Source organism: Akebia trifoliata, chromosome 13, assembly GCF_017979445.1.
Source record: "Akebia trifoliata isolate Shusen 1 chromosome 13, ASM1797944v1, whole genome shotgun sequence".
In the NCBI taxonomy this organism is placed as follows: Eukaryota; Viridiplantae; Streptophyta; class Magnoliopsida; order Ranunculales; family Lardizabalaceae; genus Akebia; species Akebia trifoliata.
Genome location: NC_141387.1, coordinates 1,728,271 through 1,741,452, shown reverse-complemented (window position 1 = coordinate 1,741,452; position 13,182 = coordinate 1,728,271). Strand labels below are relative to the sequence as shown.

At 36.0% G+C, this 13,182-nt stretch overlaps 1 protein-coding gene across 1 annotated transcript; it reads left to right on the top strand.

The window, feature by feature from the left end:
* The first annotated feature begins 9,720 nt into the window (after positions 1 to 9,720).
* On the top strand, positions 9,721 to 11,642 carry LOC147387211 (uncharacterized). Its single transcript, XM_086421402.1, has 2 exons — positions 9,721 to 11,142; positions 11,323 to 11,642. Exons 1-2 carry the CDS (start codon positions 10,044 to 10,046, stop codon positions 11,445 to 11,447), a joined length of 1,224 nt encoding a protein of 407 aa, XP_086277528.1. The 5' UTR covers positions 9,721 to 10,043; the 3' UTR covers positions 11,448 to 11,642.
* The last annotated feature ends 1,540 nt before the right edge of the window (positions 11,643 to 13,182 follow it).

Genomic DNA, 13,182 nt, shown 5'->3' with positions numbered 1-13,182 from the left:
TTGGCAGTGGGTCTGGAGGAGGAGGTGGAGGTGGTGGTGGAGGTGGCGGTGGCGGTGGTGGTGGAGGATCAGGTGGTGGGTATGGTAGTGGCTATGGTGGTGGCTATGGTGGAGGATCAGGTGGTGGGATTGGTGGTTGGAGGCCTTGATGAGCACACAATGTTGGGTTTCCCAAACATTACTAGCTACAAATAATTTATAAAGATTTGCTCTTAAATTTCTCAATGAAAATATTTGTAATCTCTCTCTCTCTCTTCACCTTTGATTTGCTTTGTCTTTCACACGTTCATATGTAATTTTTCTTCAACAATAATTAAGTGTTCAAAGAAAAATGGTACCCTTGCACGCATGCATGCATGGTAATTAACGATAAGCCAGGAGAGTCTTGTTTGTTGAAATGTCTCTTTTTAAAGCTTCTCCCAACTATGAAGAATGATCTCCATTTTGAACAATCTAGCACTCTTTAGTGGTCGACCTAGATACTAAAAATCAATTTTATTACTGATTTAATTTGTATAAGAGTCGTGATAATATGACACCCCCTTATAACAAACACCCCCATAATCAGGGGCGGAGCCAGGATTTTGTATTCGTGGGGGCAAATTACAAATAGAAAAATTTTCTGATTTTCTATGCGGGCAAAGTAGTAGAATGTTAAAATTTTGTGGGGGCAAATTACAAATAAAAAAATTTTCAAAACTTTTGTGGGGGCAAAAGCAGTAGAATGTTAAAAAAAATTTAAATTTATTAATACTTCCCTATGGATTTTAGAAATTCTTGTGGGGGCAATTGCCCCCACTGTAAATCCGCCCCTGCCCATAATAGGGTCGTAGATCATTTGCCTCAAGATACACAGAATCACTAATTTTTTCTTGTATATCTCAAGGCAAATGATCTACGATCTTATGATGGGGGCGTTTGTTAGAGGGGATCATCATAGTATCATGGTTCTTTATATATATGATGATATATATATATATATGTAGAAATGGTGAATCTGATGGCTACAAATCACGAACCAAATGAGTTCACATGAGATATGGGGGCATGCCACCGACATAAAATCGCCCAAACAAAATTGCCCAACTCCCCTTGGAAGATCTACAGAATTGAATTAAAAATCATTTTCAATTGCTTCAATTATGCTTGCCTTGCTAATGCATCTGTCGCTGATGAATTTCCTTAAAAAAAATACATGCTTAATCAACCAAGAATTTCAGAAGATCGAGGGAATAATTCATCCACCTATTAACAGGCCATGGGAAATTTACTCCTCTTGATCCAATAATGTACGCAATAATTTCAAGTCGGTTTCAGTCACTATATATAGGACCACATTCCCTTTGTAAAAGTTCTAAACCTTCCCTTTCAAACAATTCCCCCACCACTAGGACTATCCATATTTGGGTAATTAGGTGAAGTTTGTTGAGTCCTAACCCGATTTTAAGGGGTCACGTTGTACCTTAGACCAATCTTATATCCCCATCAGGCCTAAGTGGGGCTAGGGTTCATTTTTGGGTTTTATTTAAAAAAATAAAAAAACAAAAAAAACAAAACAACTCGTGGACTTCTCAAATCATTCGAAATCATTTGATTGCTTTTCATCAAAGTAGGTCTCTATTCTCTATCCTATCTAAAAAATAGTAAGAGATGAAAGTAAATTTGATAGTTTATAATATACTTTAGATTTATTTATTTATTTTTGTTATAAAATCATACATTTATAAATTATACTAGTATGCTAAGCCTCATTTAGCCCTAACCCAACCTAGATTTAATGGTTAGAAATTCGAGTCCAACTCAACCTTTGTTGATTCAAGATCAAGGTCCTGACCCTTATTTTTTCGAGTGGGTCAAATTGCATTAGCAGGCCTAAATAGACACCCCTATCCGACACAACCTGAGTCTGGATTCCCAAAGTTAATATGCATCATAGCTATTGCGTTCAGGTTCAATAATTATTCAACCAATCTTCGATTTGATTAATTACGATAAATTCAAGAAAGTTTCATATATATATATATATATATATATATATATATATATATATATATACATATAGGGGGCGGTTCAAGGGCCATATGTAAAAACATATGAAAAAACAATGGTTTTTCAAAATATGGGTTAAAGGTTTTGGATTGAGCTGATTTTTTTGCAAGGATGGTCACTATGATGAGAAGATCATCCTCATTAAAAATCAACTCAATCAGAAACTTCTAAATCCATCAAAAGTGATTTACAAATTATTGATAAAAATTGAAAAAAAATCGACAGTCCACATTCTAAATCACTTTTAATGGGATTAGAAGTTTCAGATTGGACTGATTTTTTTTTCGAATGATTTTCCCATCATAGAGATCATCCTCACAAAAAACCAGCTCAATCCGAAATTTCTAACCCATATTTTAAAAAATTATTAATGATCAATTATTTTTATATATGTTTTCTCATATGTCCCTTGAACCTGACCCTATATATATATGTTTTCCAATTTTTGTCAATAATTTGCAAATCACTTTTGATAGATTTAAAAGTTTCTGATTGAACTGATTTTTTGTGAGGATGATCTTCTCATCATAGTAACCATCTTTGCAAAAAATCAGCTCAATCCAAAACCTCTAACCCATATTTTGAAAAACCATTATTTTTTCTTATGTTTTTACATATGGCCCTTGAACCGCCCCCATATATATATAGATAGATAGATATTCTAAGTAAAATTATAATCTTCAACCCCCTTAAAACCCTATCTTTTCGATTTGGATGTCGAGAAAAATAAAAATTGAGGGTTAAGGATAACATTGTTACCATATTTGATGATTAATTAAATCAATAAATTATTGACTAATTCATGGATTTAGTGATTCAATAAAAATTTGGAATATTTCCTTGGTAATTCCACGTGTAATTCAACGGAGAGGTTTTCTTCAAAATTTTGAAGCGGCCTGCCTGCTTCAAAGTTCTTTCCCTAAATATACTTGCTAGACGGGATCTGTTCACAGGTACGTACGACGCTGGACACGGTATTTACACCTATGAATGACGTGTGTGACACGACTACATTGTCTTTTGAAGCTGTAACAGTGTACTAATGTCTCTCTCACGTGCATCGCATGCTGCCGACACGCCAATTGGGACACAAAGATTGAATTGTTGAAAAAGAGGATTTGAGGAGAATTTTGACAATGGGTATTGATTATTCTGACGCTCATGGGGTTGGAACCATAGATTTTTCCTCGGGATACACAACTGTATATCTTTATAAATATGTGTAATTGTGCATCTCGAGAAAAAGAATCTATGGTTTTAACACATGCAATGTCAGGGGCGTGTGTCAGAGGGGGCATTAAAAAATCATTATTCATTTGACAATATTTTTTCAAGAACAACGATGAATGCACAAGATAAATCATAAACAGTTTATACGTAATTGATGTTGCAAGGGCACATAATCGTAGATCCTTTTTTCTTTTGTGTCTGCCCTAGCCATGCCACGCCAACAGTGTATGATTTACCATTTGCATTCATCATAAATCTTTTTCCAATCCTTTAGTATGAAAGAAAATTCTAACATCCCACCATCTCGTGCTCCCCGAATTAGGGGTGTCAATAGGTGGGTTTTGTACCAGACTTGGCTGAGCCCTAATTCGACCTTGAAGAGGCAAGTTCTACATATACTAGCCCAATACTAGTATCGAGCTTTAGTCGACTAAGCCTTAACATAACGTGCAAAAAAAAAACCCATATTTGACGATCCAAGACAGATGAATTTCATAAATGCATCAAATTTTTTATTGTCAATTTTTTTTTCAATAGTTTGAAATCATCAAATTAATGGAGGATAAGAGAAATTCGACGACTCTAAGCCATCAAATTTGGGGAATACAAATTTTTTTTATAGTTCTTGACCGTTGAAATTGGGTTTCTAAAATTTGTGGGCCTTGTCTAGTCGAATTTTCTTGTAGAATTTTTCAATTTTCACGTAATGTAATCCAGTCCTAATGAGCTTAGACTTGACTTGAGCAAAATAAAATGATTAAAATTTATTATTTTTAATTTAAGAAAAAAAAGTATTTTTGTAATAATTTTTTTTATGCATGTTTGAAGACTATGCGATCCAAGTTGAAATTAATATCTTACTAATCTATAAAGGTTATAGATGAGAGCTAAATTGTTTTTAGACAATATATTTCACTTTATTAGAAAAACATTTTTATCATTAAATATATTATAAATATTTTTATAGGATTAAGTAGCGGGCCGGGCTGGGTTGGCACTATAAGGTCCTAGCCTAACTCGAATTTAACGAGCTTAAAATTATTAAGTTCGGCCCAACTTTGTGGACTCAATATGAAGGCCCTAGTCCTTGATTTGTCGGGTAGGCCAACCCCAAATGGCTGAAACATTTTGAAAAAAAAAAAATTATTGAACCAATCATGTATTTTAATTTGTGTGAAAACAGTAGTATACCTGATTTCATAATTAACTTTTAATTACCAAAATGGCTATATGATATAGTACAGTCACATTTGCAATTTACTTATATATCCATCTTTTTTTTGAACCTACCTTCAACTCAAGAGCATAAAGGTAAATTCATCAAATTTTCAAACAACAAATATAAATTGGATAATAGTTTTCATAATAAGAAAAATAATTTCAAAATTAGGTAAAATATATATATATATTTTTTATAATCGAGCATCCTTGTAGATAGTGGACCAGGCCCGTATTTGGGTTTTGCCCCCTCCATAGGCCACGGTCTTGTCCTCTCTTTCAAACAAATCCATATCCCAAAAAATTTAAGGTTGATTAAATGAATCTTGTTTTTCATTTGATTTTGTCTAAAGTCAAGTTTTCTGTTTTTAAGATATTGGAAAAAAAATAAAATTGGTATATAATTCTCTTAGCTACCACATCATTCGATCAATTCAGTTAAAGGTCATGGGCTTAATTTGTTGATTTTGTATATTACAGCTCCTCCTCCTCCTTCTCCTTTAGGATAGGATCGTCGTTGGTCCTTTTGCTTTTCTTTTGACAGAACATTATCGGCCGCCTCCGGTCCGGTAGGTCGGTCGCCCTGTACTGTAGCAAGTGACGAGCTCCGCTATGGAGCTACGTGTACACCGCCACGTCGAGACTCTCCTTCGAAAGTGAGATCAAGGCTTTCAAAAGAGGGAAAGATCACTCCAATCAATTGTTTGCAAAATGCTCAAATTGAAGGTTGGCCGAAAAAGTATCCAAAAGGGTACAAATTGAATTTCACTCTTACAGATGGCATTTTCGATACAATTTGATTTCTTATTTTATATATTTAAAAATTATTTCATAAATGCAAATCGATCTAACTGAATGAACCCGATCGAAACCCATGTCTGATGATTTGAGCAAATTTTCAGTTTAACTATCGGTTCGATTTTTAAAACATTGGTTGGAACTTTTCTGCAACAATTGGCTATGAAATACACGTGGCAGACATGTGGGAAGTTGGATCAGTGGGTCTCACATATGGGACCCAATCAAATATACAATCGTTCACATTCTTATAGAACCATAAGATAGAATGGTTAAAATGATCTGTTGTGGTGGACATTAATTTTAGTAAATTAGATTTTGAAGTGGGACCCATGGAATTGAATGACTGATGACGATGATCATAGCCACTACATGTTCACAATTTTGTAATGGTGGGTTCCACCCCCAACTCTTTCACTGTGTTTAACACTGCATTGATGGGTGGTTATTAAATGTGTTTCCTCGAGATATGATGATTGAAAAACATCTATGGTTATGTGCACACTTCCTCATCACTGCAGTGTGAAACACAGTGAAAAACGAAGGCCCTCCATTGGACTCTTATCATATATCATCCCTCCTTGGATTAGCTAGAGAAGGTGACTCTGTCTACAACAAACTAAGGCCACATGCAAACCAGCATGGGAGAGGGGAAGGGTTTCATGATCTAAATTAAAAGACCTATTGGGAACAGCCCATCATGATTTAAGATGGTATAAATGCATAGACCACCTAACCCTTTTTTATTTTATTTTTTGGCTAGCCATCTTTGTTGACTTGGTCTGGTCAGTCATCGGTCAACCCAAAGAAAGAAGCGAAAATTATTAAAAGAGAGTTAAATATTTTAATATTTAAAAAAAAATCTATTTTTTCAAAAATTATCAAAAACGAATTAAGTCTTTGGACAGTCTAGCGTTTTAAATGAAGACTAAATTGCTAGGGTGTTAAAGCAAGCCATTAAAACGTAGGACAATCCAGAATTTTAATCATTTAGAAGGCATTTTTGATAAAGTAATATATTTTAAAACATTAAAATGCTTGATAGTCCAACGAGTTACTAAAATACTAGTATGTCCAACGACTTAATTCGTTTTTTGGTAATTTTTGAAAAAATAGATTCTTTTTTGTAAATATTAAAATATTTAACCCTCTTTTAGTAATTTTCCCAAGAAAGAAAAATGAAAAAGTGACCTAGTTTGACCATAGTAACAAAGTTTGAATTCGTTATTTATTTGGAGGGGGTTCAAATCGGTTTAGTCAGATAAATTTGAGAAATTTTCATTAAAACATCTGACAAAATTTCAGAGTTATACAAAATATGTTCTTGGATTCTTACCAAAACCCATTGTTTTTAGTCTCTCTGAAAACCCTAAGAAGTTCTTGAAGTTTAAATGCTGAAAAAATAAAATTTTGAAAGTGAAGGATAAAATGCATATATTCTACAGCTAAGTGATGAGTCCTCGATTTATTCGTCAATTTAATCGGCTACACCATAAATTTATGAATTTTTTGAAAAATTCGGAGAATTTTGTGACTATGGTTTTGACAAAGTTTTGCTTTGTTTTGTTATAATTGAATATCAATTATATACAACAATTCTTATTTCAATACTAAAAGTGGTAGATTTGAAATTTTGATTCAAAGTTTTGTTTTGTTTCAAAGTGTTTAAGACAGAATGTTTCGAGTTTGATCTCGAAGCATTTAATGAGTTGAGACTGTTTAATTAAGTTAAGTCTATTTCAATTATTGAAATATTTATTACTTCAAAACGAGTTTTGGTTTCTTGTTCAGAAATGTGATAATCAATTTCTTGGAAAGCTTAATCATTTATAACAATTTGTAATCTCTATCGCATGATGTCATCTGTTCCAGATCATACCGATTTAGTTTTTGTTCAATTCAAATATCCAGAGATGCAAATCAATATATACATGAATTGAAGGATGAAGAAATTAATTATTATTTTGATGGTTTAGAAGAAATGAGAAAATTTGTATTTTTCTTATTATTATAGGATTTCATAGTAAGAGGGACCTACCTAAAACCTTCCTTTCACCTCATATCAGCTAATCTGAATGACGTAAAAACTAAATTCATTATAATTAAACTATTCAAATTCAAATGGGTTCCAATTCAAAATAAATTTGATCGACAATTTTAGTTCTAAACATGTACGGAGTAATTAGGTAAGTAAGTAGAAGTGTTATACAATGTAGTGATCTACAAATGCTCCCCCATGTCAATCTCCGTGAAAACTCAAAACTTCGACAAGAATAATCAACGGACTAAGGCCCGTGAATTTTAGAAATTGAATTTTGACGATCCAGGACCAATGAATTTTATGTGTTCCCAAGATTCGACAGTTTAGAGATATCGAATTTCTCCCATCCTCCACTAATTTGACAGTTTTGACCCATCAAAAATAAAAATTCGACAGCCTTGGATCGCCGAATATAAACTTTTTCACATTGTGATCCATCTCTTTAGATAGCAAAGGAAGCAATTCTAATTGGATTTAGGCCCTTATTTCACATTTAGTGGTATACCATGTAATCTACTAGTGTATTAGAATGTTGAAATCCATATTATAGAAATTTTGGCTTGAGTCAAACAGTATGGTCCAGCTTATTAGCTAAATGAAATTGGTCCAGCTGTTCAATGCCATCGATACTATATACCACTTGTGCCATGGTAAGCAAGTTGAGTGTGGCTCGACAAATTCTTGATCAGCTTAGCTGGACCAAACATTAATTGACTTGATAATACCAAATCCAAGAGTTGATTTACAACTTAAATGGTTCGATCGAATTGTGGCTAAGATCGAATCAACTACATCGTCCTTGCAATGAACAATGGCAATCAATGGACTCAAGCCCATCATGTATACAATTTTAAAATCCCATTATTTAAGCAATCTTTAATTGTTTTGATATTTTGCTTCAGAAGATCTTCATATTGAGGCCCACACACAAGTGTTCATGTAAACGTTGACCTTACAAATTATAACATTCATGAATTAAAACCTTGTACTTTTTTACTTCTTAAGAAGTGATGTAAAAAGGGCTACTGTTGAATTCTTGGGATGTTGGATTAGAAAAAAAATCGGGTGGAAAGAACAAACAACAGTGTATACGCACACCTAATTTCCAATGAGAGTAATTTTACGATCGATTATTGGAATTAGTTAGGAGTCTAAAATTTATTTGCCATAAATTGTAATGGATATTTTATTCAAATTATAGATAAAATTTTAACTTCTTTAGAAAAGTTCCGTGAATTCAAGGTTATTACAGAGAAGATCGACTATTATTTTGATCCCCTTCATTTTTTCCATCCTTCTAGGTGTTAAGGAGATATTCTTTATTTTCTCATGTAAATTCTAATACACAAGGTTTAAATCCCATCTAGTGGCAATGTTACGGTTGAGAGAAAATTTGAGACTCTCTTGATCAAAATATTCTCCGTCATATTGAGACAAACTGAAACATTTATGAAGCATTCAATATTTTGGATTTAATATTTTGTTTTGAGTATAGGTAAAAATAGTTGGAAATTGAAACTTTAAATCGTGGTAATAGATATTTCTTCTCTATATTCGCTTATAATAATGCAAAGAACAAAGAATAATGATGTTCTGACGCCCCCCACCGACATACGTGGCATGTGCCAAAATCATAGATTTTTTTCTTGGGATACACAATTGCACATGTTTATGGGGATATGTGATTGTGTATCCCGAGAAAATCTATGGTTCTAGACCATGCCACATCAAGGAACATATGTCAGAGGGGGCATCAGAAAAATTACGACTCAAGAAAAAAAAAAATGACAATTTGATCTATTAAACATTCTTTTACAAATAAAACTAAGGTTGCAACTTGTGCGGGTTGGGAAGGTTGGATGTTAAACCTAGTCTCAACTCAAGTTGCATATAGAGCCATCAAATCGATTGAGCATTGAGTCTAAGTTCATTAGCCCAAACTTGAGCTTCTAAGATCAAGTTGAGCTCGTGTTAAATAATTTTGGACAGGTTGGGCTCGTTGAACAAACCTATTATTTTGCTTTGCTTAAATAATTAAAGCATACTTAAAAAAATAAATATAAATATATAATTAATATAAATATTTACATATAGGTAGTCTCGGGGTTGGGTTGAGTTGAGTCACCTGAACCCTTAACTCGAGCTCAAATCGGCCAACAATTGCCCACCAATCAGGTTAGCTCGGCCAGCCCTCCTCCCAAGTTGCAGCCCTATATAAATCTATTTCCCAATGAAACTATATTATCTGGATGGGTAGATAGGACCATTACTCCATATACAGCACTCAGTCGTCCAGATCCACTCCACCATATCCATATAAGGCTTATATTTTAGAAGTTTGATTTACTCAGGCACATTTTTTATATGTGCAGGTGCAATTTTGACATTTGAAACTTTATTATTTTCTTATAGTGCGTTTAATAGGCCTGGCAATATTAGCTTTGATATCAGTGTAATCTTCCATGATCACTTTGAGTTGGATGGATTACTAGAGGTTGACCAGATAAAAGTCAGCTCGTTGACTTAGATATCTTCTTTAAGTGTTCCCGCCATTCTCTCAACTGTTCAAACGCGGTTCTTGAACTGACACCCTTAAATGCTTACATGGGTGATGAGTGATTGGTTATATAAGGAGGAGAGGTTGGAGAGTGGAAGCACAGTAGGCAAGTGAAGTAAGAATCCACTTTAGCTTTTAGAAAATTAAGAAATGGGTGTCTCTGTGAAATTGTTGACTGTGTTGTTTCTTCTATTGAGCATTGTTTGTAATTTGAGTGCAATTAGTAGAGGGGATGATAAGGTTGATGAGAACCGTTATGGTGGGGGATTTGGTCGTGATGATTGTCGGTTTAGATCTTGGCGGGGCTGTAGACGTGGTCGTTATGGTCGAGACCGAGGCGGTGGAGTAGGAGGTGGTGGAGGGTTTGGTGGGGGAGGTGGTGGAGGTAATGGTGGTGGAGCTGGGAGTGGTGGAGGGTTTGGTGCTGGTGGTGGTGTAGGTGGTGGTGCTGGTGGTGGTGCAGGAGGAGGTGGTGGTGCTGGAGGTGGAGGTGGTACTGGTGGTGGGTCAGGTCAAGGTGGAGGATTTGGAGCTGGTGGTGGTGTAGGTGGTGGTGCTGGTGGTGGTGCAGGAGGAGGTGGTGGTGCTGGAGGTGGAGGTGGTACTGGTGGTGGGTCAGGTCAAGGTGGAGGATTTGGAGCTGGTGGTGGTGTTGGTGGTAGTGCTGGTGGTGGTGCAGGAGGAGGTGGTGGTGCTGGAGGTGGAGGTGGAGGTGGTACTGGAGGTGGGTCAGGTCAAGGTGGAGGATTTGGAGCTGGTGGTGGTGTTGGTGGTAGTGCTGGTGGTGGTGCAGGAGGAGGTGGTGGTGCTGGAGGTGGAGGTGGTACTGGTGGTGGGTCAGGCCAAGGTGGAGGATTTGGAGCTGGTGGTGGTGTTGGTGGTAGTGCTGGTGGTGGTGCAGGAGGAGGTGGTGGTGCTGGAGGTGGAGGTGGTACTGGTGGTGGGTCAGGCCAAGGTGGAGGATTTGGAGCTGGTGTTGGTGGTGGTGCAGGAGGAGGAGGTGTTGGAGGTGGGGGTGGTTTTGGTGGTGGTGGTGGAGGAGGTGTTGGTGGAGGGTCAGGTCATGGTAGTGGGTTTGGTGCAGGTGTAGGAACCGGTGGTGCTGGTGGTGGTGTTGGAGGTGGTGGTGGGGGTGGAGGTGGGGGTGGTAATGGTGGAGGGTCTGGCCAAGGTGGTGGATTCGGTGTGGGTGGCGGTTTAGGTGCTGGAGGTGGTGGTGGTGGTGGAGGAGGAGGAGGAGGTGGTGGGGGTGGTGCTGGTGGTGGGTCAGGTCAAGGTAGTGGTTTTGGTGCAGGTGTGGGTGCAGGTGGTAATGGTGGTGTAGCAGGCGGTGGAGGCTTAGGCGGTGGTGGTGGCGGCGCAGGCTTAGGTGGTGGTGGTGGTGCGGGTAGTGGTGGAGGTTTAGGTGGTGGACGTGGAGTTGGTGGAGGCATAGGCATTGGCATAGGTATTGGCGTTGGTGTCGGTGTAGGCGCAGGAGCTGGCACCGGTACTGGCACCGGCACCGGCATTGGCACTGGCGTGGGAGGTGGTGGTGGTGGTGGTAGACACTAAAGTTTGTCTCATTTTAATATGTTTTCAAATTGAAGTAACAACAATCTCTTTCTTTGTAGCTTTGTAACCAGCATTTGTGTTTGTGAATTATATGTAGTTGTGGATTCCCTTTTTGACAATAATTCCCCAATCCTTCAAACTTCTAATGTTCAAAATTCAGACACCTTTAATTGATGGACTTCAAAGCTCTAATGAAACAAACCCACATTTCTCTTTCATGATAATTGAACCCAACTATAATAAAGAAACATCTCTGTCTCTATACTTGATAGACCTAATCCAATGTGCCAATCTTGATCCATATAATATCCATTTAGGTTGCAACCAAATTTACCCATTTTGAAGACCCATAATGACATTCAACTCATATCTGATATATGAGCAGAATACCAGATCTATGGTAACACACACTCATGCTTTAATGACTTATGGGCATATGGACATTTACTCACAAATTGCCAAGAAAAGATTTGAGAATACTTATTACTACTAAGGTGCCAACTAGCTTTAGTTAGCAAAGACTTGGATTCAATTCCTGCCATCAAGAGATACTGATCTCAACAAAAATAAGTTTACCAATAATATAAAAAAAAAATACAAGTTATTGAGAATGGTAAAGGATATTTTTCTTATAAAAAAAATTAAAAAAAAAATTAAGATTTATAATTGTGCATTTTGGAAAAGGTTTTGTCCATAAAATATTCTTCAACTCCACTTCAGCCCAAAATTCCTAATTTTATTTTCTCATAATTCACTTATCTTTTTGAATTTTCCAAGGTGCAATCGAACAATAGAAAATGTTTTCAAAGGAAATCTATTTTCTCAAGCAACTCCAACCTTGGGTTTCAAAATGGCATCTTCTTCGTTTTTAAGCTTCCAGACCACTTTTGAACTTCATGTTAAGAAAATTAGCACAATTGAAACAAGAAAACAGATTGAAAAAACTAAAAAAGATGCAATAACACAAAGAAATCATAGAGATTTTACGTGGTTCCCTTTAGATTGAGATACGTCCACGAATTACACCAATTTCACTACTCGAAGAAAAACTCGACCATCGTAAAGGTGTGGCTTGATTCACAGTACCCCCTTGCGAACCAGTAATATCTAGCTTCACAAACCACAACAATCCAATCATCTCGGGCTCCAAATCACTATTCAAGGCTTTAAAATACTATTCGCTTATACATAAAAAAGAATAAAGAGTTGTTATTAGCACCCCAACTTTTACTCATTTTACAATCCAATTAAAATAAAAAGTACATTGTTTTGCTAAATTACCTTCATTTATTTCAATTTGAAATATAAAAAAATTGACGGTTCACAAACTATATAATATAATTTAGTACAAATTTCCATCAAGCTTGATCGATTAATTGGTTTGGTTTGATTTTTAAAATAATGAAAGGAAAATAATTTAAAATTAGTAAAGGACACAAGTGGTATTCAAAATATATTACATGAAAAAATAAGGGTAAAAATGAAATTTATTAAAAAAAGAAATGATGAAATTGGTATTTAAATAAAGGATGAACGGTGATGGAGCTCGGGGTTTCAAAAAATTGTGGGGCTCTAAATATATAGCTGTAAACAATGGCTTCAAAATGAAGCCCGGTCGGAGCTTGCTTCGGGGACTTCATCTCTAAAAATCAGAGTTTTGCAGCTCAGTTGGAGTTGCTCTCATGGCTATTATCTTATTATAGATAGATTATTTAAATACACTAATGGTAGTATT

Excerpts from the sequence above, each read along its gene's own strand:
- LOC147387211 (XM_086421402.1), top strand. The coding sequence starts at position 10,044 with ATGGGTGTCTCTGTGAAATTGTTGACTGTGTTGTTTCTTCTATTGAGC. Across the intron at positions 11,143-11,322 it reads AGGAGGAGGAGGTGGTGGGG|GCATAGGCATTGGCATAGGT; the intron begins GTGGTGCTGGTG and ends GAGTTGGTGGAG.